The 27,458-nt window shown below is 38.4% G+C and overlaps 2 protein-coding genes across 3 annotated transcripts; both read left to right on the top strand.

The window, feature by feature from the left end:
• The first annotated feature begins 950 nt into the window (after window positions 1-950).
• Window positions 951-11,748, top strand: LOC111331689 (glutamate receptor 2). 2 transcript variants are annotated; one of them, XM_088755004.1, is made up of 14 exons: window positions 951-1,218; window positions 1,325-1,468; window positions 2,493-2,762; window positions 3,849-4,108; window positions 4,360-4,497; window positions 4,710-4,880; window positions 4,978-5,082; window positions 5,850-5,987; window positions 6,556-6,753; window positions 6,937-7,378; window positions 7,659-7,986; window positions 9,004-9,164; window positions 9,625-9,785; window positions 10,921-11,748. In XM_088755004.1, exons 1-14 carry the CDS (start codon window positions 1,107-1,109, stop codon window positions 11,197-11,199), a joined length of 2,907 nt encoding a protein of 968 aa, XP_088611130.1. In that variant the 5' UTR covers window positions 951-1,106; the 3' UTR covers window positions 11,200-11,748. The 2 variants fall into 2 exon arrangements, with proteins under 2 accessions (XP_088611130.1, XP_022792582.2); XM_022936847.2 differs by having other exon boundaries at window positions 1,310-1,468.
• A 603-nt stretch (window positions 11,749-12,351) lies between these two features.
• Window positions 12,352-27,145, top strand: LOC111331680 (glutamate receptor ionotropic, kainate 2). The gene is made up of 15 exons (XM_022936836.2): window positions 12,352-12,581; window positions 13,087-13,236; window positions 13,478-13,747; window positions 14,581-14,765; window positions 15,440-15,514; window positions 15,887-16,024; window positions 17,613-17,780; window positions 19,978-20,082; window positions 20,370-20,507; window positions 20,858-21,055; window positions 21,502-21,943; window positions 22,521-22,848; window positions 23,422-23,585; window positions 23,690-23,832; window positions 26,452-27,145. Exons 1-15 carry the CDS (start codon window positions 12,497-12,499, stop codon window positions 26,728-26,730), a joined length of 2,868 nt encoding a protein of 955 aa, XP_022792571.2. The 5' UTR covers window positions 12,352-12,496; the 3' UTR covers window positions 26,731-27,145.
• The last annotated feature ends 313 nt before the right edge of the window (window positions 27,146-27,458 follow it).

Raw genomic sequence — 27,458 nt, 5'->3', positions numbered from 1 at the left:
TGAGAGACGATTTCCATCTATGGACTGAAGTTGGTCAATCACAGAAGAGATCTGGTCAAGCATAAGTTGAACTCCGTTTGCTAAAAAATAGAGAAGTTGGATGAATTCAAATGCAAAAAAATCAAATGTTTCTTCGCTTTGAATTTGGCAATTTTTATTGTGGGAAATGTATTATGGTTCACACTGTCCGTGTGTTAATTTTAAAATAAAATTTCACTTAAATTGATTCATGCTGGGGAGGTATTTCTTATGGATTTTAAATGCACATGAAGGGAACAGCTCATTGGACCAACGAAAACCGCACTCAGTACACGGTGGTTAAAGAATGGAAAATTTAATATAGCTGACAGTTGAGAGTTCTGAAAACAAAGACAAAAAATTCCCTTCAAAGGTCACGAAATAGAGCTGACCACCAGTCCATTTGTTCGTCTGCGTTGACTTTGTGAAGTAAACGGTTTAATTTTTTACACGTTTCTATTACACAATAACAATATATGATGAGCCTTAACATAGTGTAACAAATTTTACCTAGAGAATTCGTCTGATTTATTTTTAAAGTAATGTTTTAATTATTTGGTAAGCGATCATGTAACATGTTAGCAAATCACGTGTATTTTGACTAGAAAAGCAAATTTTTTGGGGGAGGTTAAATTGCTCAAACATAAACAGTGGAACGGATAGGAAGTTTTTCAAAGTTGTGCCGTCAGATTGGGTGGAAAAGAAGTTGAAGACTCTTCCAAAAACACTTTGGCCGGATGGGAACAGCTATTAGTGTTTTTCAATAAAGAAGTCAGCCTTTAAATTAGCATTACAATAATAAAAGCAAACATAAAAAAAATTGAAGTCCAGCTGTGACTCTGTAAGCCGGCGATATTAATTTCAAAACAATGCAGTATGAGGCCATGCAAATATTGCGTTGATGGAGTTATCGGCTTTGAACGTTATACCCGACCACGCATGCTATCCGCGCTTATCGACTTGCAATTAACTTTTTTCAACATCACTCCGCAAACGGTGTTTTAATCAATATCACAAGTTTTATTTAAAAGAATACCTTTGAGTTCAAAACAATCTAGTGCTCCAGAAGACTCAGACTTCAGTCAGCAATGCTTAGAAAACTTTTTCTAGATTTGATTATGTTTAGAATGATTGCCTATTTTCAGAACATTCCCGTTCGCGGATCTGCTGCAGTCGTGCCACCAGAATTCGTTACAATAGGCTAGTGATGAGTTTTAATAGAGTTTTAGAGTTAAAATGCAGAAAAATCTTATTCTTCGCAAAGCTGAACTTCTTTTATTTGTTTAAACAGGTGCTGTATTTTCAGATAGCCTTCAAACCGACTACGAGGAAGCCTTCAGACTCGCTATCGACACAATAAGCCGTGACAAGTCAATATTACCAAGCACGGAACTCAGAGTGATCGTTAACAAGACAGCAACACTGAATGCTTTCAAAAACATCGAGATGGGTAAGTTATGAATTGTTATAAATCGTGTTGAGGAAACTTCATCTGAAAGTCAGCTTCGATTTCCGTATAATCTTGGCCTCAAGTTTGCCAAGGATGATGTCTTTTTGCTGTTTCACCTGGCAGTCATATTAAATAAGACGAAACCATGCTGTTAGTAAATAATCGTTTAACATGTGGATATGAAGGTCAAACATGATAGAATCCTGATGATATAAGCCGAATCATCCCTATTAAGGGTCACAAGCATTTTCTACAAGTAGCGTGTATATTTTTTTTCGTGATCAGCTCGGTCGAAGCTTTGTTTGCATCGTCACCATAAAAGTAGCGATAAACTGTTCCAAAATTGTACCCCCTGTGTTTTGCAATATCTCCTAGCTAGCAGATTTGCATTTTCGTTCCCGTAATATTTTGAAGACCGTTCTGGAATACGTTATAAAGATAGTTGACGTTTATCTTTCGTAGGAAGCTTAAGTTACTCGCTATCTACCATTTTTTTTCTTTTACTATGGCGGCGAAAGCAGTTCGAAATCCTATGGGTACCAGTTTCTGAAGCGAGAGGGACGACAAATGTACGATATTTATGGTTGAAATCGATTTTAAAGAAAATTGGAGTCGAAATAAAGTCTGAACACACTGGTTTATTCAGATATTTAGAACCCGTGAATGTAGGCATAATGTTGTAACAAAAATATTCACAACAGATGGATTCGGGCAACAAAAGTGTTTGTAGCCTTCTTGCCAGCCAAAAGACATTGGTACTTGATTGATTTGTAGACGAAAATAGCACTTCTGTTGTAAAAGTCTCCCACAATGTTGCAGACGCTCGCCAAATTTGCCAAAAAAGACATCACACTTGTGTCCTGAATCGATTAGCAACAACGAAGTAGCTTCGTAAATCGGGTCCGTCAGTGATATTTATACCCAAAAAACCCTATTTTCCCTTGCATGTATGAATCTAAGTAAACAAACTTTAGACTAGGAAGCATAAATCATTCACATTTTTTAATTTTTTTTTTCCCGGTAGTGCAATATCTTATCAAGAAAGGAGTGGTTGCCATAGTTGGACCAATGACGTCAACAGGTGTAAAATTTACACAACCATACTGCGCTGGATTTCACATCCCACAGCTTGCTCCAGTGGCGACTGACCCAACATTTTCATTTACACCAGCTAACTTTCCATTTCTTGTTCGCCTCAGTCCGAGCGATACGATTCAGTGTCAGGCCTTGGCAGGACTTATTTCTTACTATAACTGGTCTCAAATATCTTTGTTGACATCTAAGGACGATTACGGTTTGTATACCGTTGTTTGTTTTTAATCATTCGACGTTTGATTGTTCCTTGATTGCTTAGTTATTTGCTTGTATTTCCTTTCATTTCTTTTTCATTTGTTGCACCCTTAATTAATTTTTTTTCGCTTTTGTCTGCTTATTTGTTCGTTTGTTTGTTTGCTTGTTATTTAACTGAAATCCTGGTACGAGGTTTTGAATACTCCATGGAGGTAAACATCTTAAAGAATGAGGAAATATTTTTTTTTAAACTCATCTCTACACAGACGTCTAAATCACACCAAACGAGCCCCTTCCCTAGGCCTTTATAGATTATGCTAGTACAAGTAGCATATTATGCTAGTAGCATTGCTTTTTTTTTGGCGAAATTATGCTAAAATTATGCCCTTTTCTTCAAATTATGCCCCTTCTTTTTAAATTATGCTCTTTGAAAAAATTGCAATTAAGTCCAAAAAATACATTTCTTATGTAGAAGCCGTTGGTCTTCAAGAAAGAAACGAAACAAATCCACAATTAAATTCAAGTAAACATGTGGTTCATGTTAAAATACACACTAGTACTAGACTATACATGGCCTACAATGTGACTTCCGGTTCCGGTGCAACCCAAACTCGGGCTCAGACCGTTTCAGACGCCGCTCAGGGACTCACAGTGAACTACAAATCCTACTACTTAAACTAAAACTTAAAAAATCGAATAACGTCACCAAGTGCTTGGGAGTAGAGATGAACAATGATCAAATTGTAGCATCAAAAATGATCCGATAATCATCAAAATATGGGAATTATGCTAGCATTGGTACTTGGCAGAAACTATGCCAGTTTGCTCAAATTATGCCTAAAATTATGCTAGCGTCATCTATAAAGGACTATCCTCCCCCACCCCCCACCCCTCTGTCAAGTCGGCGGTAAAATGTAAGAAAATTACCCACTTGGTCAAAGGAGCAATGATAAATTGCTTTAACTGAAAGCCTCTTGCTCTCTTGCTTAAACATTTGTGGTCACATTAATAAAGACCTCTTGATAGTATGATCAGATCAGCATAACAAAGATGTAATAGTGCAATCGTCGCTTATGGTCTATATCTTTAGGCATTAATGGCCTTTTAGCCTTAAAAGACATCGCAAATAAAAAAGGATGGAAAATCACAGCAAACGAACATTTTGATGCCGTCAGTGACTACGGTTCCCTTGATGTGGGTCCACAGCTAGAAGCGATAAGAAAAACGCACACCCGGATTGTTGTTTTGAACACAATGGCACGGTACACAGTTGTTATACTAACACAAGCTTTTCAAATCGGAATGCTGAAAGACTGGGTGTGGATCGTCACTGATGGCTCAACGAATACAGTAAGTCCGCCTGTAAAGACCTTTAACTTATGTATCTGAACACCGTGATGCCTTTATACATTTCCACAGCAGCTTTGTATATAGTATATACAGACTGTTGTAACTTCTAAGTGCACCAACGATCGCCGTAATCATAAATAAAATATAAAATAAATAGTGATTTAGCAATGGACATTCCACTGGGTAGCTCTTCTTGTCCACTGTTTCATTGTATGGTTGTCCTAACATTGCGTGATACTCTTCATTCCTAGGACTGGAGCTTAGTCCCTGGTGACTATCCACTCCATGAATTTTATGGTGTTATCGGAACCAGGCCTTCATCTGGCTCTGGTAAACTATACGCAGAGTTTTCTCGCGTGTGGAAATCGAGAGGCCACACTGCAGTCAGTGTAAGCTCTTCCTCAATATCCTTTAACATAACTTTAGTAGAGAACTAAGAGAGCACAGTAACAAGAAGCGTTGCTTGGACTCTGTTAAGACGATGACAAATTATCAATAACCAATTTTGTTTACACTAAGATACAGGTACTGAGGAGATCATTAAGGAATAATAACTCTCGCAAGTGTTACGTAATTGGATTGTTTTCCTTCTGTTCAACAGATACCAGGAGGTAAGAGCTATGACGCAGCACTTGTGGTAGGAGCAGCTTTGAGTAAAATGATAAAGGACGGATTTGATGTCAAGGAGGCCTCGCTTGAATTCGATTTTGAAGGAGGAATCTCTACCCGGCCTTGGCCTCCAGGTCAAAGACTAATGGACTATATTAAGAATGTAAGTGCCATTTATCCTCGAATCCAACTACACTTGATGTTAATTACTGAGTGTCATTTTCACTGTGTCACATGCCTTACACTTTTTATTCATGCAGATTTCCACTGATGGCTTGATGACATCTTTGTCATTTGATGAGAATGGCTCACCTGCTTATGCAGAGTATGATATCGTTAACCTGGGAAGGACTGGTTTTATTCAGGTTTGCCATAGTATTACCTCCTTAAAACACCTGAATATGTAAGTAATACATTAAAAAAGGACAAAATCCTCTATAAAGAGGGAATATTTCTGTCTAGTTGGAATTGAGTATGAATCCCACTAGATCAAGCGGAAATCACTGCAGAAATTTATGATCGAAAGTAGAACCCTCCAGCACGCCTCAGTGACAAATCCTCTATATTTATAACTTGGAATATGCTGACCGTTGGTCATAGAAAATTTCTCTTGTATCACTTGAAGAGGGGTTTTGATAAGAAGCTTCCGCTACGTTCATAGAAGTATTTTATTGCCTAGAGATATATGTACCTGAGGTTTGTCAGGAGCAAGTGCTTGAGTGCGCTACGGCTATGCAATGTCCCCATTCTTCTGGGGTAAAGTAATTCCAATTGCAGGCCATAGGAATGTGGTCTTAAGAAACGTAGGATATCAGATGATGACTGTTTGGGCATGAAAGCGCTCTGTACCAATAACTATCTATATCGTTTTGATTAGGATCTGTTGAATACTAAAAGTGCCCAGAAAGGGTTAGGTTTATTTTCTTTGGAATACCACTTCATTTGACTGCGAAACCCCAAAATATCAGAGGTTCAAATCCTCTTAGGGAAACAAATACGTTTTTGTCCCATGCACGTGAAAAACGTTAAAGAGCTAAAACAACTCGATGACCAACCACAAACTTTACCTGTTACATCTTTCTTGCTCTTGAAGTTGATCAAATTCAATTGTTATGATATATTTTGATGGCAGGTTGGACATTGGAACTCTAGAGACGGGATTGTAATGAATCCTCGACAACCTGTGATATGGCTTTCTGGTTCTATTAATGTTCCCAAGGACACGTCAACTGTAGTAGAGAACACAACTATAAGGGTTGTTACCGTCATCGTAAGTATTACAAATCAGTGAACCTAGTGAATTAAACTTTCTTAAAAGTATTGGTGGGCCTAACAAAGTTTAGAATGTAGAGAAACCCGAAATATCTTGCGAATGCATTCGGAAGTAAGTGAGAAGGCGGGTTTGATATTTCCATGTGTAGCAGGTGAGGGACGCTGGAGCCCAAAGGTGAGTACGCAAGGCACCAAAATGAAAATTTGAAGTTTTATTCCAGGATTGGATGCGTGGATGCTCCCCAGAGCTTCCCTCGTCAAAAATTATAAACTAAATTGACCGGAGTACAAAAAAGGACAGAAAAGATGTAGAAGAACTGAAGAAGTAAAACGGGTAACTGACGGTGAGCTAGCATCTCTTCTGGGAAACCTAGCATTGTTCCTGATCACTTCATACCATTAAAACTTCAATAAAATCCGGTAATGTTGGTATTGTGACTCGAGTAGCAGGCTGTCAGTATATGTACCTAAAGATGCTTAATAGAGAATAGAGTTTGTTTAAGCAGGATAGTATCTCGTGATAAGTGTCTCGTGATAGTTTGTTGCTTTCACATTGTTCACTTTAGGAGAAGCCATTTGTCTTTGTAAAGAAATCCAGTACTGGAGAAAAAACATATACGGGTTTGTGCATTGACCTACTGGATAAATTAAAGGAAAAGATGAAGTTCAGATACACTATAGAAGAATCACCTGATAATGTGTATGGAGCTCCTGATATATTTACCGGCGAATGGAGTGGGATGGTTAGGAAGCTCATTGACAACGTAAGTTTGAAATTTGGGGCAGCTTTGCTTCAACTAAGACAATCTCAGGCCAATTACTATTAGCCTTCTTATGCAGTTTTGCTAAGATCCCACATGGCAAAAGCGTGATTTCCAATGTCTTTTATGTTAGACCTCTACAGGGAATACTGAAGTTCAATCTCCTTCCTTTGGGTTCTGTTTCAGAAAGCTGATCTCGCCATAGGTCCGTTCACGATAAGCTCGAGCAGACAAACCGTAATAGATTTTACTCAGCCCTTTATGGACGTCGGCCTATCGATTATTATGAGGAAAGAGGAGGACAGTGAATATAAAGTGTTTTCATTCCTCCGTCCATTTGACTTTAATCTATGGTTGGCTATAGTATCCACCACCTTGGGAGTTGGTGTGTTTCTGTGGGTCCATAGTACATTTAGTCCATATGGTTATCACGGGCGAGTCGCGCAGGCCAGAGATACAAGGTCTGTTTCTAAAGATGAAATCAAAGCTAAGGATCACCTGCGGTTTTTCAACGCAATTTGGTCTTCGTTCGCTTATTACGTCAGTCAAGGCCCGGATGTTTTACATCCCGTGTCGCTTTCTGGAAGAATGGCAGTCGGAGTTTGGTGGTTTGCAGTCCTTATAATTGGTATGTTGAATATGTACGCTCATAGAAGTCATTCATCCACATTATGAAACAGAAAATTCCGTCCAACACATGGTCCTGAACTCCTCAACCACACCTAAAACGGGTCACCCACTATGCGCCTAACATAGGACCGAAAGCAGAATGGTTCGTTTCAAACATGAGAAAACAGTTTAACCTTATAGATAATTTTCGCTTAGGTCAGTTCTCAAGACATGATGACAAGATTCCTTTGTTCCACGACTTCTTATGTTGAAGTCATATTTTATACCTACCATTTTAGGGGCTACATACACAGCGAATCTTGCATCGTTCTTGATAGTTCAACGGTTTCAAACTCCAATCCAGTCCGTGGAGGACTTAGCTCGCCAAACCAAGATCGAGTACGGAATTCCTGGAAGGGGTCAGACCCAAACGTACTTTCAGACGTCGAGCATTCCCACATACGTTACGATGTGGGAATTCATGAAGTCCAGTGAAACCATTCTCAGAAATTCCTCTGAGGGAATTAAAAGAGTTCGAGGAGGGAACTTTGCATTTATCTTTGATTCTGCCGTGCTTGAATACCACGTTCATCAGCCACCGTGCAATACACTTTATATGGTGGGAAGGTATAATCATAACTATTGCAAAATTCTTAAAACGCTTCTTTCTCAAAGGGGCCAAGGAGCGGCTTGCTGAAGGACTCTATATTTTAGTTATCGAAAGATTTCGCTAAAGCGCTGTGCTCTGCTTTGACGAACTGCAAGGGTTCAAAATGTCCACGTTTAATAAGTGGTCGCCAGTCGTTTCGTACCCACGATCGTTTAGTACTTATTCAGTTGAGTTGTTTCGTACCCACTCTAATAAAGAATGGTTTCCATACAATGAAATATATGAAGTTCATATATTTGAATATATGAAATATATGAACCTCATATATTTCATTGTATCTGATTTATCACTTTCACGGGTTTATTACCAATCAACTTAACGGCCTGCTCCCAGTTGGCTTGTTAGCTCAATTGGTAGAGCGCTGCACTAGTATCGCAAAGGTCAGTGGTTCGAGTCTCGCACAGGCCTGATTTTTTTTCAGGTCTGATTTTCGCTATTGCTTAAATAGCGCTATCTACTGCGAGGATCGTGCATCATACGTAATGGTTTCCATGTTAAGTATGTTTAAAGCGAGAATAGAATAAACGAATAAACGAGAATAAACAAATATATTATAGTTAATGACAAAGTGAGAAAAAATCACACTTCCACGAGCTGTTATTGTTCAGAAAGTCCCAGGTGTTTACAGTGGCTTTATCTGCCAAAAATATCTTACTTGTCTTGAGGTATTTCCAATGAGTGTAAATTTTGATGTGTACGAATGTTCGAATCGACTAAAACTGGTTACCAATCGACTGAATTTGAGTACGAAACAACTGCTTTCAAAACAACCATGGTTACGAAGCGACCATAGTTACGAAACGACTGGATACCTGATAATGGACGATGTCTATCAGTCTGGAGACTGTTGCTAGTCATCGTGGTCTTTTGACTGGCCCAATACTTCTGCTGGCCTTTCTCCTCCATCTATCCTTTAGTACCCATAATAATTATTTAAGCCAAACACAATATTTCTTCCCTTTATTTCTTTTCAGGGTATTTGGTAAATTTGGTTACGGCTTTGGCCTAGCAAAAAACTCCCCTTTCACGCATCAATTTAGCATCAATGTGTTGGAACTTAGACAAAAGGGATACATGGAGACAATGAAGAGCAAATGGCTCGTTGGGACTTGTGAAAATGACGAATCAAACACAGGTGAGGGCACAACATGTAAATCCTCTTTCCGAAAAATTCCTTAGCCATCTTGGCTTCCGTATAGAATGCTCTCTAAGTTCTCCCTTTAGTTGGTCTTACTGCTCAAGTCGCATTATATCAACGAGAGACTGAGTGGTGTCGGACATCCTTCTGCGTTATTCATATTTCTTGTATATTTACTTCATATCATTCCAGTTACATTCTTCTTTTTTCTCCCTTTTTTCGAAATTGCCAACTCACGAAGTCGATGTCTCAGAATCTTTAACATGATGTCTTACATAAATACAGAAATTGCGTCCAAACGCCTTCCTAACTGGAAAACAGTCGACTCAACATTATTAATCTACAAAAATTATTCAGCTACAAAAATTAATCAGATCCGCAAATTCAGAAGCCCATCACTGGGCCAAGATAATATACGTACATATTTATTTTAGCCCTATTTGAATTTTCCCCTCAGACACCTCCTCCTCGATAAATACATCAGGGGATGTGCTGACGTTCACAGATCTATCAGGCGTATTTTACTGTGTGTTGTTTGGGATGGCCTGCAGTCTTCTTGTCCTACTTGTGGAACTTTTTGTCGAAGCCCATAAGGATACGAAACAAAACAAGAGGGAGGTAGGGATTAATCTTCTTGTCTACAACTTTATACTAAATTGGGTGGCAATACAACCTGTGAAACATTATCTATGATCTGTAGTTTGATGCGCTGAGTTTGCGAAGATGGAAACTGGTCAAGAAAGTACTTATTACTTACATTACGTACTTATGATTAATACTTATCAATAGAGGACACTCGCATTTCTTTATTTCCATTCTGAATAATGATCAACTTACCTTCTGCATTGAGTGTTTTGATAGTCTTCTTGAGGTTTTTTTTTTATTTCTGATTTTGTAACAGCCATTTTGAAACGATTTGGCGGACCTGCTCGAGGTTTGGAACGAATTCATCAGTCGAAGATCCTCAAATTTCCAGCAACCCTAACTGGTTGTGCATTTCACTCTAGAACTCATGCGCGTACCTATCAATTTCTAACTTGAATAAATTGGGTAAATTTCTTAAGAAACTGTGGCGCTGTGTCGGTGGGGGAGTATAACAAGGTAACTTTGGTTTTATCAAATGAGTTGATAATGTGAGTGCGACTGGAGAATTATGTTTTGTGCGTGTGTTTATATGCAGAAAATGGAGCTACGCTATTAGTGGGAACATTGCAACGAGAAGATAATAATGGTTTATTTAAATGAATAGCGATTTGAAAGATAAATTCTGTTATAGATTTTTGCGGTTTTTGGAGCTGCTTCAATGTGAAGAAAGGCCCCAAACTGCCATATGTTGCTTAGAATGATAAGGAAGATCAAACTGTGTAGCGACTGTTTTAGATGCGTCCTTTCCATTCCTTTCTACGTCCCGAAGGTGTTCTCGAAATCGGTCACCCAGTCATCTTCCTGTTTCAACAATGCATATCTATTTGTAATAAGTGAAAGTTATGCAATAGATGACATTGGCGGAGGTGCGCGTGAAGTGATCAGTAATATTAATGGACTCGTTTGGGTCCCAATATTTATGAACGTTATGAATGAAAGGACAAGTTGTGCATCGTGCGCGAGCGCATTTGAAAGTTCAGGGTTGTTTCAGGTTTTTAGTGAACTTCTGACCAAAAAGTTGCTAATGTTTTTTCTTACTTGCTTTGATTACCAGTTAAACAAGAATGTACGTTCCGAGGTGAGCTTAAGAAAATTTTCTCTCTATTAGGCCCGAGTTGAGGCACTGAAAAGACGCGTATGGGCCTCCTGGCGAGCATACCAAGGACCAGGTCGGGCCATTCCTTCTTCAGTTGACCCTGAAGATGCCTCCCAAAGTTTCCAGACAAAAGATTATTCCAACTTAGCCCCAAGGAAAGATTCTGCACTTAATACTGAGGACCTTGCAAAGAAGAACAACGGAGAACTCAATGGCTTCACCAACAGATTCAAAGGGAAAAAAATCAAACCACCCACCTCACCATGCCATAGGAGAAGTTCTTTAGTGTAGCTTATAAAAACAGACCTTTTTACTCGAGGGCGTAGACAGCATAAACACTGTTTCGCCAAGATTGTCTTGTACAGCGTAGCTGATTGAAGAAGCGTTCATGTTATGTTCCATAAGTTAGACACCTTTATCTCATTTAAAAATAGATAATTAGAGGGTCAAAACTAATGACTGGGCAAAAGTAGCACTTTATAAGTGCTTAACAACAAACAAACGATGAAACAAACCTTCGAACAAAAGCAGACAACCAAACAATAACAGGAACATTATAGTCTGGCTGGACATTGTTCAATGCATTTACTCCATGTATAACATCTTGTAAAATTACTATGCGCTAATCGGACTTTTACTTCAAAAGAGTATGATAAACAGCAAAATAAAATAGCATAAAAAGATGCCCACGGGTGAAGGTAAAAATAACTTGATTCCAACTACAAAAGGAGATCCTAAGTGGCTGATAAGTTTCCTAAGGCAAAAATAAACAAAAGCAAACAAACAAACAAAAAATTGGAAAAAGGTACAATTCATACATTAATGCAATACAAGAATAAGATCCTTTGTGTCGAGTAAATGTCTTTTGAACGGATTTACCTTAATCGGAAGTAGAGGTGGCACCCCGTCGTTTTCCAAGGAGAAGGAGTGGGATTTAGTGTTGGAAAGAAGCCCATCTGGTTTTTTCGCGTTTCAATATATTTTACCATGTGCGCTTGGTGATTCTCAAAGGTTTTCCTTTCAAAACACCTGAAATAATCGGCATGGCAACTCTAAAGTCCTAAAATGAAATGGGTTTTAAGTTCTCAATTCTTTTTTGAGTCTTGGCACCGAAAGCATAAAAATTCAAATCAAAACAAAAGCTAAAAGCGAAAAATATAAAAGAAATTTTTGTTGTTTGGTTTTATCAATCGTGCTGTTTCCCGTTATTTCCATCAAAACCGTACAATATAACAGTTTTATCATTTCATTGCTCGCCATGCAAAGCAAACATCGAACGTTTTAATTACGGCTTCTGTTTTGACTCCCAGCAAGAAATCATCGTAAGTCAATTACGTTCAAATCTACCTCTTGCTGCCAATAATTTCAAGGACCTCCGACAGTGCAGGAAACAAAAGCTTTTATTTGGCTTTGTAAAGCTCCCAGTGTGTCTCCTGGTTCACTGCGACAAAGCAGGAAACCACTACTCGCCATCTTCATTATGAATAAAACTCCTTCTATTGTGAAACGCAAAAAGAACATCATTTCAAGACTGCCAAAGGATCAAAGTTGAGATTTTGCACATATTCTTCTCTTGGTGGAAAGAAATATGTGTACTTTGATATGTACTGTAGTTATTTCAAGTATATTAACTTGTTCTCATCCTGCTGTGCACGCGCGACTTGTAAAAGTTGGTAAGTTTACCGTGGTGTCAAATGCACACTTGCTTCTCTAGACATTTTACGGTCTATCTGAGTACAGAATTTTGAAAGCGTTCAGGAAGGAAAAGTGATCGAGCAGTAGCAGGTTTAAATCGTTTTGTCTCCTCTCTGGCACGCGGTTGTAATTTTGTTGTTATTCCGTCGTGAACTCTCGTTTCAAAACACATATAGTTTCATTCTATTTCATTCCGTATTATAGGAAAAAGAGACCGACTCTGAATACTCAAAAAAACTCCATTCCAGTGGAAATGTGGATTTTATTAAGCAGTTTCTTTTCACTTCATCTCATTTAATTCTTATCTAGTTTCATACTTTCCTTTGTTCAAATAACACCACTAAACTCAATAATTTGCATTTGATAATGGTAACATGTCGACGCCGAAACGTCATGTTTTAATCTCGTTACCTTTTATTATGGAATGTCATGCAGTGCTGTAAACTTCTTCTCTTTATCTCCAAAATTATCTGACTATTATAGGGGCCATGTTTGAGAATGAAAGATTAGTTAAATCTTTCCTTGTTGCCATTGATAACGTGAACAAGGATCCCAACGTTCTTCCCGGAATAGAGCTGGAGACTATTATTAACATGACCAAACCACTGGATGCCTTCGATAATTTAAAAGCAGGTAAGACTTCAATGAAATTCCTGTGATAACTATGTATCATTTTTACAATTCAAAAGTGAACAAATGATGTATTATTGTGCAATTTTGTTTCGGTGACATTAACGATTGCATTATTTACTCTTGAAGGCCTCGTTTGAAAGTCTTTACGTAATAGTTTCACGTGTCTCTGACACAAGGCAACACAGAACACAGCTCATCCAGTTATTCGCCGATATTTACCATTCTAATTATGTATTTCCAGCTCAGTACCTTATCCAACATGGTGTCGTGGCCATTATCGGTCCAATGAGGTCATCAGATGTGAAATATACGCAGCCGTATTTTTCCGGTTTTCACATTCCACAATTCGCTCCGGTGGCAACAGATCCGACTTTTGCCTTCACGCCAGCCAACTTTCCTTACCTCGTGCGAATGAGTCCGAGTGATACCATTCAATGCCAAGCTTTGGCAGGAATTATGAAGCATTACAACTGGAGCCAGTTCGCTTTACTTGTCTCTAAGGATGACTACGGTTTGTTAATATTGATAATCATAAAAGTCATAGTCCGACCCAAAACTGCTAATTGTATCGCACCGTTACTAATCTTATACTCTTCAAGTTTAACCGTTTAACTGACATGAGTGATCAAGACAAACTTTCTCAAGCAGAAAAATGATGAGCATAAAGAAAAATATAAATTAAAGGACTATTAGTTGATCCAATGTCAAATTCTCCAAACTTACACCGTAAGTAATACATGGTAGATAGGAGGGAGAATTGCTAATGAGATCTCGGGATTAAAAGGGTTACTAAAGGGAAGCAATTGAACATCTTCTTTGAACTTCCAATTTTTTGGCATGTCAGGGCAAAAGAGATTTGCAGTGACTCAAATGTCGTCGTTTTCCGTTGAAGCTCCCTCCGGACGTTTGATTGGCATAGTTATAAAAAAATAAAATTGTAAATTTTTATTGCCCAGTTTCCATGACGGGATATTACGTCTAATGATCCGTTATACCATGGTGTCATAAAGGAAGAGGATTGTAAATCGTTACTCTATCACCCCCCCCCCCTCCCCCCCCCCCATGCAACAAAGCCTACAATATTGATAAGTTTATTTTTGGATCGTTTTCAAGGCACCAATTATTTTATTCTCGCTCGCGCGATAATTGATTTTTTTAAATAATACAAAAGGTGAAATAATGCAAATGGTCTCATTTGCCTCCTCTCATTTGAGTCGTGATAACTTTATGTAGTTCATAACGGTCCACCAACGACCCCCTACATAGGTTAGTGCATGCTAGTTGATAACAAGAATAATGTTTATGGTCACAATGAATGATACAGATGATCAAACCATTTTCCAGGTATTAATGGCGTCTTAGCTCTGAAGGATGAAGCATATAAACGAGGATGGATAGTCGTGGCGCATGAGCATTTTGAGCCCGTCTCAGATCCTAATTCACTTGACGTTAGAAAGCAGCTTAAATGGATCCGTCAAACTGGCACAAGAATCGTGGTTTTGAATTGTTATCTGAGATACTCAAGACAGGTGAGTGGGTCTGTACAGACTACTTATTAGACTTGCACTATGCGCACCGATGCAGGGGCCGTTAAAGAATGAATCAAAGCAGGGACTAGTTTAATTATCATTTACTTTTGTAATCCATTTATGTGACAGAGGGTAAGGAACTCTGAAAATTGACAATTGAACTGTAGTAACTTCAATGCCACCTCGATTATAGATCACAATGTCCTCTGTTTAACCCTCCGTAAACTTAGGACTTGCCACAAGAGGGTGATATAGCGAAAAATTCATAATGAGTCTAAGAAAACGAGGCAAACTAGCGGATAACCCCGAACTCACCTCGTTCGGATCAGGGAAAACTCATGACTCACTTATGACACGTGACTCATGTTCCTGGTGTCTAATACGCGGGAACAGTTAAACGCAAATTAATGTCGCTGCATTTACAATTTCATGAACCTATTCTCTTGCTAATCTGGCAAGAAAGGGAATAAATTCTTTCTGATTTACCTGCACTGCCACCACAAAAGGTGACACTAATTGCCCCTCCAGACATGATTCGTGGAGTGCAAAAAGAGATCTACTCCCGTCAACTTTCCCAAGTGTACAACGCGAGGTGGCATTAAGTATATTTTCCGAGGTGGCAACGTTGATATAGAACAGCATTATAAATATATTGTGATGAAAAATCAAAACAGATTCTGAAACAAGCCGGTGACTTAGGAATGACAACTGATTGGGCCTGGATCATAACAGATGCGCAAACAGGACGGGTAAGATCACTTTCTCTCTCGCCTAAGTGTAGAGCTTACACTCGTCTGAGTATACAGGAATATGTGGTTTAGCACCTAATTGGCTGAGATGTTGCCGTAAGTTTTGCAGATCAATCAAGTGAGACATAATTACGTAAAAGACATGAGGAATCGAAATACGAGCTTTCGACACCGGAATGATAATTAAAAATAACCCGACAGAGAGATTGCGCGGCGAAGATTCCCTTTAGAAGCTCGAGTTTAAAAAGAGTACCATATCTTGCGCGAAGACGTGCAAGCGGAGATTCGAGGCCCCCAGGCCTCTATAGTATACTTACCATAATTTTATAATGTTCCCTTTTCTTTTCTTTTCTTTTCTTTTCTGGTCGGAAGGACTGGCAGACCCTTGGTGACGATTTCGTATTAAATCAGTTTTATGGAGTCATTGGAACACGGTTAGCCTTTGGTGAGGGTTCCCGATACAAGGAAGTTGCCAGGGAATGGAAGAGTCATAGAGACGGTGAACTTGATGTAAGTAAGGGACAAATATATAGTTCATTACATCAATTTTAGTATCACCTCCGAACCTTGCAGTCTAATTACAAGAAGGCGCCTCTTACAAGACCTATGGAAAAGCAGTGTGCACTGTTAGTTAACAAGTGCCTCCTTCATACTTTAAAGACTATTTCATGTTACGCAGCCAGAGCGACAACCAACAAAGATGTACTAGTTCGTCAATCACTGACATTAATCTCCTAAATTTTATCTAGATGTCGCTGAAAAGTCTTTTTACTATCATGCTGCAATGACATTCAATAGTCTTCCAATGGACAGTAAGACTTTACCACCTAAGGAACGTTTCCCGGCTATCTCCGCTTTTTAATTCGTAGGCTAGTTTTAGAACATTCTGAAATCGAACATTGTTACTTTTTATATCAGTTAATTTTTTATTGATATATGTATATATATGATTTATTTTGCTCTCTTTTTTTTTATGTTATACAGGACCCCCGTTGATACCAGTCGTGTGACTGAAGGGGTCACCCTGTTTAAATATCGATTATTATTATTATCATTACCGTATATGTGCACGATCCTTCGCAGTAAAGCACTATTTAAGCAATAGTGAAAATCAGACCTGAAAAAATTAGGCCTGTACGGGATTCGAACCACTGACCTCTGCGATACTAGTGCAGCGCTCTACCAATTAAGCTAACAAGCCAACTGGGAGCAGGCCATCAAATTAATTTGATGGCCTGCTCCCAGTTGGCTTGTTAGCTCAATTGGTAGAGCGCTGCACTAGTATCGCAGAGGTCAGTGGTTCGAATCCCGTACAGGCCTAATTTTTTTCAGGTCTGATTTTCACTATTGCTTAAATAGTGCTTTACTGCGAAGGATCGTGCACATATACGTTTCATAACCGCAGTTCATATATATGTATTTCATATATATTTGTTATTATTATTACCATTATTAAGTGAGTTAATGTGCTTTCTTCCATTATGGATCTCATCTATTTCTCGGCATCAAATTTTGTAACTCTAAAGCAAAACAATTAATCAGATTTCAGGATTTCAGTTTTAAAGTAATACAAAGAATCATGACAAAAATTCCATTGTGAAGCGAATCAGTTAAAAGCTTTTCCCAATATTTGCTTTCTTTGACAAAAAAGTAAACGCGTGTTATATATCTGATCAATAATATATCCTTTACTTAGGCAGGAGCCATTACCCACGACCCATGGGCTCCTGATTTAAATTGAGCGACTTAAACATTTAATATCAGTAAATGAACTTTGTGTCGTGTCATTTGGCCTGAAATTACGCTCGAGATGTAAGATCGAAATAACGCTGCCCACTCCTCTGATTTGGAAGCTGTACTTGTAATATCAGACCAACCTGTCACTGCATTAATAAAGTTTGATGGCCGTACCGTTATCAAACATGTTCACTCTGTGAAAAAAAGACCATTATGTTTTCCTATCATTCACTTAATGACCTTTTTTGGAATCAAAAAGTCGTTTCTTCTTACTAAATACTCTACTCCAAAGGAAATTCTGTCTCTCATTTTACACAGGTGGAAAGATTACAAAACATGAGATGTGTTTATTTGTCATTAGGTTGTCACTGGAAAGTGCTATGATTCCGTTCTTGCACTTGCATCTGCCCTTCATTACATGATTTTAGATGGCTATGACGTCGGTGGGGAAAAGTTAAAATTTGACTTTAGCATTGGCACAGTCAAACCTTGGAAAAATGGAGCAGAATTAATGAAGTACATAAAAAAGGCAAGCAAATGAGCACTATACAGTTATCCATTCGTATCTTCAGGCTTCATGCGGGGCGTGTACATTATGTTCTAACAGGGAACATGATGAGAGTGCTTTTCAAAGGGATGGATGCTGGGGAACACTTTGTTGGAGGATGGGGTTGCAACAGATATTCGCAACCATCTGTTTTCTAGTTTGAGTCAGCCTTGCTTGACATATCTTAATAAGTCCTTAAGCAAATGTACTCCAGAATAACCAATTTTACCTGAAGCTACGCTTTTATGCCGCTTAGCAAGACAGCTTTCCGAAATTAACTAAACAAAAAGAAACGCGATTTGTAAAAACAAGAAATTTGTGGCAAAATGTAGTGTACTCGAGGTTTGATGGGTGGGAGATTTCGAGAAAATGGCGCACATGAGTACTCACTCTTGGGGCTAGTTGTAGTAGAGCTAACGCTTGACACGTCAGTCTTATAATTAACAATTGGTTTATGCTTTAGCGTGCACTATCGAGTTATGGAGCACGCGGGAAGTTTGGAGAGCACGAAAGAAGCGTAAGAGTTGCCCGAGGCGATAGCCGAGGGCAACTCTAGCTTCTTGAGTGCTCTCCAAACTTCCCACGTGCTCCATAACTCGATAGTGCACAGCTGAAAGCGTGAACCAATTGTTTTAGAACATAGCCGGTGGAATTGTGCATCAAATGCGACGCGAAAACGGACAACAATATCAGTTGAAGCGAATCGTGACGGCGCTGATGCCAAGTCTCCTTTTCCTTTGTTTTTCTCTTTTTTCTGCCTCATTTAAGAACTCTAGCCCATGGGAAAAGGTCGAAACATTGTCTTCGTTTTCGGACTAGCAGGCCGAGTTTCTGTTTGTATCCGTTATTGTCGCGAAATGTATTATTTTTCCCCACACTGGCAATGGCCGCTCGCGCGAAAAAAAAAATTTCTGGCGAAGTCGGATTTGCTGACGCTATCAGCGTGCACTATCGGGATTTTGAGCACGCTTACGTATAATGAATTTGATTGCGCGACTCTGCTAGCTATGTTCTAAAACTCTTTAATTAGGTGGCCAATTTATATTCAGTTGATGAACCAAGTATATTGTAATACCCTCCATCGACGGGGCACCACGCTTTCTTTAGAAACGTAACCCTTTTATTTAGTTATGAATTTGTTACATCTATGTAAGAAACAGAATTATTCCTCGGACATACATGTAAACTCATACCTCCACCGTGGATCAAGGCAGGGATGTGGTTGGAACCCCCCTTACGTTACCTTGCGATATTTTGTAAAGCGCTTACCTTAAATAGATAGCCTGTTTTTTCGTCTACAAGATGATGTCGATATTATGGAATATATTTAGTAAATAAACCACTTCGGGCGGCTGGTATGTCGGCTGATAATGTCCGTGGCTGAGAGATTGTCCGAAAAATGAATATTTGGCCGAGAAGCGAGTTCGGGGGCAAACATGAAATTTTGAGGACAATCTCTCAGCCAAGGACATTATCATCCGACATACCAGCAAGCCAGAACGGGGTTTATTTATTTTATAACCCTCCCATTAATTTTCACATCGCAATTAAGCCGTGCGTAAACACAGTGAAAAAGCCAGTGGTGATCTGATGGCGAATGCGCATGACTGACGCAAGCAAGCAAAAAAGAAACGAGTTTGGTTTCCTTCCATGTAAATAGGAGAAAGATAAAGTTGAAACTCTTGTGTTCACTATGTTTCTTTTTCACGAAAAAAATCGGAGGACAAATATTGACGCGGACGGGGGTTATTGCCTGATAACTGTGCTATGATTTTGCACCACGTGGCGTAAAGTAAGCGATAAAATCGCGCCAAAATTAATGGGTGGATTATAAGTGCTAATAGCACTCTACTATGGCGGAATTTTTTACAAGTTTTATTCACTTTTTGCACTATAATTTTTGGCTTGTCAAAGGAAAATAAGACTCAGAAAATAAATGATGGTGTTACCGTGCTTCCTTTTTCAACTTAAAAGTGGTGTTCACCCACACTTCCCCCTTTTAACATCCGAGGGTTTTAGCTGCCTTATCGATCATTGCGAAAACAGAAGTTCCTCACAGGTATATACTATTAGTTACATCAAGTTTTACGATAGACTTCTCCAATAGATATCTTCATTTAAATAAAAGAATTACTTTTAAAAAACGTTACCGTAATAAATCACAAAACATGACTTCTAGGTCCGTACGAGTGGTATTATGAATGACTTGGAATTTGGCGGAGACGGTTCACCAACTTTTCAGGAATTTGACATTGTCAATTTAGGAAGAACTGGTTTCGTGAAGGTATTTCATTACTGAAAATGTGTACATAATACCAAGTAAGCTTTGGCGGGAAGGGTTAGATGGAGGTCAAAGCCTAAAAAAATTGGGTAACTTACATTGATGGTTTGCAAACATATGCTATGAAAAAAAAAAAGAGATAACTAAAAAAAGATTAGATCAAGATCAAGATAACTTAGTTTTAATCAGTGACCTGAAATTAGAGTCAAATATCATTTGATAATGCCATTCTGTGGAAAAAGGTTCGATTGCATAATAATTGCCAATGTGGTTTGATTTTCTTATCCTAGGTCGGCAAATGGACGCCATCGCAAGGAGTTGTCATGTTTCCAGAAAAACCAGTACTCTGGCTTTCCCAATCATTGCAGGCCCCAAGTGATCGGGCAGATACAGTAGAAAACATCAGCATTCGAGTTGTCACCGTAATAGTAAGTTGCAAATTTTAGTACAAGCGTCTTGTAATTTTGACTTTTAGCGCTGAAATTAGAGAGGTCCATCAAAACATAATAAGTCGAATAATAATTGAATAATAAGTCGTAGGTCGCTGTTAGGATTAATATTTTGCATTTTTATCAATCATGCCCCGATGTAAATATGTGAAGCTTTTTGTTTAATTACACAATCCAAGGGAAACAAGTTGGATGATAACCCTTAATAGGCTGCAATCGTGCCATCGTGATGTTTCGGATTTGCTATAAATTAAGGAGGAAAGCAAACCTTAAATGAAACAGCTTTTCGGCATTTCTTTGCATTTTGATTTTCCCTTTATACTTTTCAGCAACCACCTTTCATAAAGGAGCAAGTTACTAAGAAAGGAGAGATAATTTATACAGGATTTTGTATGGAGCTTCTCAAAAGACTTCAGCAAGACATGAAGTTCCAATACAGAATAGAGGTTTTACCTAGCAACCAGTATGGTTCATGGGATATTTTCAGTCAGAAGTGGAATGGGATGATCGAACATTTAATTGAAAGAGTACGCAATTTTCTCTTTATTCATGCTTTGGGACGCTTCCTACGGGGGAAGCCTTCCCCCTCCGCCCCCCCTTCTCCCCCGGTGCTATACAACCAAACCTTTGCGTTTGCCCGGTGTTAATGTATGGAAGAAGTATCATGAAAATGGAACAACATGTGCATGTACACGGCAATCAAACACCAAAGAGAGGATGTCGACCCAATTAAATCGAAATTGATTCAAATTGCAGAAGTGGGAACAGCAATCGATGATCTCAGTTTTCTCGTCAAAGCTATCTTCCATAAACGCGCTTCCGTACTTAGTCCTTAGCGATCACCTCTCTCTTATCATAGGGAAGTTAATACAATATCATTGTTAGTATAATCATTGTTGGTCATGTCTGAGTGTAAGTTAGATGTTCGTTTAGTTTACCATAATGCGACTAAAGCTAATCTTGCTCCTCTCAGAAAGCAGATCTGGCGATTGGTCCTTTATCTGTCAGCTCACAACGGCAAACAGCCGTGGATTTTACTCAACCATTCATGCATCTTGGCCTCTCAATTCTCATCGAAAACAAAGTCAACGAGGACTACAAGATTTTCTCTTTTCTAAAACCTTTTAATACATCCCTCTGGTTGGCCATTGTCGCTGGCACTATTCTTATTGGTTTCTTCCTGTGGCTCCATGCCACATTCAGTCCACGTGGTTATCACGGGAGAATCGCCCAGTCACGTGACCAAAACAGCGTAAGGGATGATCACTGGAGCACGAAGGACTGTCTTCGGCTGTTTGAGTCCGCGTGGTCATCGTTTTCGTACACGGTTGGTCAAGGAGCTGACGTAACACATCCACAGTCTACGTCTGGGAGGGTTGTCATCGCCTTCTGGTGGTTTGCCATGTTGATAATAAGTAATAAATACCATTCGTTGTTAAAAGAAAGTTTAGATTAAATAACGAGTCTCGCTTAAGTATACGCCAAAGCCATCTTCCTTGTTCTACTACCTTATTACAGCATCCGTGTTTCTTCCTCAATACATTCTCGGACAGTTGGTTTGAAGCACTTTTTTATTCTTGGATAGAGAGGGGTATTGCCTATCTAGGATAGAGAGGGGTATTGTCTATAAAGGATAGAGAGAGGCTCTGTGGGAGTAGCCCTTACATCAAGGTTCTCGCCTCCTTTGAGCAAAGCAGCGAACAGCTCATAGATTTCGCATGAGAAATGAGTTAAGCGCCAGACATTCAAGAAAAAAACAAATAGATTTAGTGCAATTTGATATGCTTTTTTTAGCATTTAGATCGAATTCACTTAGCTTTGGCAGCTCATCCAAAGCTACATTTAATTGTAGTGACCTATAAGTCTCCGAATTCGCTTTACGTAAAATCATCAAAATCGTTTGTTTGTTGACATCAGGTCGCTATGACCTCTGATTTCTGACTCCCGGTTGCTTTCGAATGGATGAAAAAAGGTGTGTTTTTTTCGTCACAGGTGCGTCTTACACTGCCAATTTGGCCAGTTTTTTAGTCACGGATGTTTTTGAGACACCAATCAACAGCCTTGAAGATTTGGCTTCCCAGACGAAAATCAAGTATGGCTGCGTTAAGGACAGTCACACTATGGCATTCTTTCAAATGTCACGCGTTCCAACCTATGCGAAGATGTGGGCATTTATGAGACGTCACGACACCTTGGTGGAAAACGTGAATGATGGTATAAGTAGAGCGAGACAGGGTGGATTTGCTTTCATTAGTGAGTCAGCTGTATTGGATTATTACACAGGACAAAGGCCCTGCAACACATTGACAACAATTGGAAGGTAAGATGTTAGTTATGCAAAATGAGAGGCGACGTCGTTATGTTTTCGTTTCCTGTCCATACATCTCCTGCCCCTTATGTTTTGCTAGTGGAAAAATGTGTACAGGCGATAAAAAAAGAGACTTAGTAGTTTTCATATTCTCGGGACCTATTCTTCAAATTTTGAAGGACTTTGGAATGGTGGAATGCCTAGGTGTGGGAAACTCGATTAAAAAAAAATGGCTTCTCGTGCAATGCCGGAGAAGGGAAATAAAATTCAACGTCAAACCTTATCATATGTTTTCTTTGTTTGCTAGCCACACAAATGTTTTTTTTCTTTTTGATACGAGGTGGAAGCTATAGAAAATTTAACGTATTTCTGATGCACAGCTGACCCTTACCCTTAAGGGGAAGTTTGGAGGATGACATGGTTTTCAGGGGGAGAAGGAAGGATCAGTCGTAACTAACAGGGTTTAAATGGGGGGATAAAGAAAATTGACTGTCAATGAAGGGGATCATTCAAATATTACGGAGCCCCATGGGGGATTGGGTTATTTTTATTGTGCAACAATCAAAATCTCCCGATTCTCTGCAGAGTTTTCGGCAAGTTCGGCTATGGCTTTGCGCTTCCAAAGAACTCCCCTTTCACGCATCAGTTCAGTGTAAAAATCCTCGATTTACGGCAGAAAGGATTTCTGAAACTCTTGAGGGAAAGGTGGCTTCATGGAGTGTGTGAGACAATTTTGCAAGAATCATCAGGTATGCAAAAGCAGGTCTTTGGATTTCATTTCATCAGAGTAAGTGATTTAAAGTCCAGATTATATTGTCATTGCCTTAAGTGAAAAGCCTGTTAATGTTTTCAGACACTTCCTTCACGGGAGACGTTTTGGTATTTAATGACATGGCTGGTGCATTTTATGCTGTCTTCTTTGGTCTGGCTCTCAGCTTGATTACTCTTCTGGTTGAATTGGCCTGGGCAGCGTACAAAGATCGAAAACGAGGCCAGGTGGGTTAGATATGCCATGAGTAAGGCCTCCAAACTGGAGATGAGTGATGTTTTATTTTTTTGGTGTTTTGTTATACTTTTGTCTTTGTTGTCGTTCTTTTTGTTTTTCTTTTTTAACTTAAACGTTCCATGTAGTCAGTTGAAGCAGCTGTGAATTAAAACATATCATAATGGTTCGATTCAGCACCCGGGGTGCTTATTTACTTTTGATACATCAAGGAAGAGCGGTTATTCAAACCAGGGCGCTTATTAGGGACAGGGCGCTTATTTGTTTTCTGAAGTAAACACCGATATATTCTGTAATGCCGAAGAATTCTAAGAAGAATCAATTTATATGTGTGATATCAACCGTTTACGAAAATGACAATTGCCTAGACAGACGAGAACGGAAAAAGGACACAATAACAATCAGTCATAAGGGGCAGAACCCTATTTCAAAAATCGTCCATAACAATACATAGAGTTTACACAGGTAAAACTGATATTGCAGATCAATTTAACAAACATTTTGTTAATGTAGGTCCAAACCTAGCACAAAAGATTGGACACTGTAAAGGAAATCCTACCCAGTACATAAATCAACCCCGGTAGACAGCTTTGTTCTATCTTGTGTTACTGAAACCCAAGTCTGTTCATTATATAAATGCTTAATATGGCCACAAGTCATCCCTAGGTATCCCTAATAAATTAATCAAAGTAGCTGCACAACCATTGTCAATACCTCTAACATATATTTACAACCAGTCTATAGAAATTGGCATTGTTCCTGATATATCAAAAGTCTCTCAGGTGTCTCCAGTATATAAAAATGGAGATACTACAAACCCTAGCAATTATCGCCCTATAGCAACTCTCTCACCATTCAGTAAAATACTTCAACGACTAGTCTACAATCAACTATATTCCTTCACAGAAAAACACCAAATCTTATACAAATATCAATTTGGATTTAGGAAAGGATACTCCACTGCCAGGCTATTCTTGAAATTACAGCCAATTTAAAGCTAGCAATTGATAGAAAAAAAATATGTGGTCTATTTCTTCATTTGTCAAAGGCCTTTAACACAGTAAATCACAGCATTCTACTGTCTAAGCTCTCTTTATATGGTGTTCGAGGAGTCTCACATAAATGGTTTGAGAGTTATTTTCAAACCCGTAACCAATATGTCAAAATAGATTCCACTAGATCTGCCAATGAAAATATAACATGTGGTATTCCTCTTGGCTCAACTCTAGGTCCACTCTTATTTCTACGTTATGTTAGTGATTTACCAAATTGTACTGATAAACTTTCAGAGCGGAGCTTTGCTGATGATACTAACTTCTTTTTTACTAGTAACAACCCACATAATCTAAAATCTGTTATGAGTCATGAGCTTAAACAAATCTATAAATACTGTGCACTAAATAAGTTGTCTATCAATTTCGCAAAAACTAGCTATATGTTAATTTCATCTCCTAGATACCACCCCACGATAAATATTGAAAACATTGAATCAAAGCTTTATATAAATACCTGGGAGTCTATATCGATAAGCACCTAAATTGGCAACCGCAAATACAACATATAAACAATAAAATAGCAAGAAACGCTGGAATTCTTACTATATTGAGACATTATGTCGAATTTAATATGTTAAAAAAAACTATACTATGCTTTGATATATCCCTATTTAAGCTATGGTATAACTACCTGGGGCTGTACCACCAATACTAACTTAAAATGCCTCTGTATTAAACAGAACAAATCTCTTCGTAGCATCTTCTTTGCAAATGTTAGAGAAAGTGCCAATCCCTATTATAAACTATTAGGAATTCTAAAGTTGGATGCTATTTATAAATTAAGAATATGCTGCCTTACATATAAGATTAATATTAAAAGTGATAGCATTCCAGATATCTTCCTTGATATCCTGACCCCAGCATCTGAAAACATAATCATAATACAAGATTTGCTACTAATAATATTTTTTTTTAGACCAAGAGAATCCACCAACATGGTAAAATCATCTTTTATATTCTCTGCTTCAAAGATATGGGAAACTGTACCCACTTATCTTACTATATGCCTTACAATAGCTTTAAAAAAGAATGGAAACATCAACTTTTACTCAACCAAACCTGATCATTTTACTTTGCTACTGATCTACTCTTAAGGAAAAATGGAAACTTCAACCTAATCATTTTACTTACTTTACTGCTGATTTACTTTTATTATAAGCTGCTATCTATTTATATGACCATTACGGTGTCCAACTACAAAGCTTTTGCTACTTTGGACACCGTGTACCTCTCAAACTTATCTTTATAGCTAATTATTACTTTTATTCTTCTTTATCTCTCCTATTTTTCGTATAAATATTAACTTCTATTAATAGCGTGAAATAAATAAAAGTTCAAAAGTTCAAAGTTCAACACCAGATTAATGATGTTCGTCGAAGAGAGCTGTCATAATATATAGGTGAAAAAAGTAAAGTAATTTCGGAAAATGTCTGGAGATTGCCCCTTTTCAAGTGTTTGCCATGAGGGTGTTGTGAGTTAGTGTGAGAAAATGTAAGTTCTTAGCAGACCTTGTGGTACAAGTGTAGTTGAGGTTCAATTTACTTTCATCCATTACAGACTTTCAGCCTTCTGCAACGTTTTAAGGACAGAGTGGTAAGGTCTTGGAAAAGCAAACGAGGCAAATCTCTCAATCGCTACAAGTATGATTCTAAAGCTGATGCCAACTGGAGTATTGCTCTTCAACAGCTACGGACACTTCTCCCTAAAAACAAAGATGTAGAGGACAAGCCCAAAATAGGAAATGAAGATGAATCTCAGCGTAAAAGTGGTTTACATCATCATCATGCAACAGAACATGTTAACCAACATAACAGCAAACCGTCCGCCTATATCTAATGCACATGTCGTGCTAGAGAACGCTCAAAACTAAATAAGCGATTTTTTTCTTATTTCGTATCACATGCGGCAGGATAAAAAGCCATCTTGATTTGGTTTTAGTATTTTGCACTGGCACTGGGATTGTTATGAGCGACGTCTTTTAAAGTCATCGTCACTTTCATTATTATGAAAGCTATTACTAAATGCTACTCATTTTTTTCTTTATGGTCTTACCTGTACTTTTTTCTCTCTTGCTATGTTCAGTATGATACCATTCAACTTCCTGGCCCAATGTTTTTCAATAAAATGCTTTTTGGTTGAAAAACCGCAAAGCAATACCCTTAATTTGCTAAGTTTTACATAGTTCGACAAACTAAATGCAAATTATCAATAACTTCATGTTGCAAAGTCATCAATAAACGAAAAAAACCTATATTTTTTCCTGTGGATGATAAAAATCAACGAAATTTTCCTCAGAAGTAAAATTAAATTGAAAGAGTTGGATCATTTCATTTCACTTGTTAGGATCACTCTGAAATTGTTATCTTTTCTTTTCACAATTTAGCAAACTAGTCAAATTGCTCATTGCACATCACAGGAAATTATGCGCGACTATCATTGCATTATAGTAAATAATAGATCTCCAAGAGTAATCTCTTGTTTATGGCATGGACTTACAAATCACCACATAAGTCTCAAACGCTGTCACTTACTAGTGTGAAGTCATTTTTATCACAAAAATTTCA

The sequence above is a fragment of the Stylophora pistillata genome, chromosome 3 (genome assembly GCF_964205215.1).
Source record: "Stylophora pistillata chromosome 3, jaStyPist1.2, whole genome shotgun sequence".
NCBI classification, from domain to species: Eukaryota; Metazoa; Cnidaria; class Anthozoa; order Scleractinia; family Pocilloporidae; genus Stylophora; species Stylophora pistillata.
The sequence above is the reverse complement of the archived record's forward strand: the minus strand, read 5'-3'. Positions and strand labels throughout refer to the sequence as shown.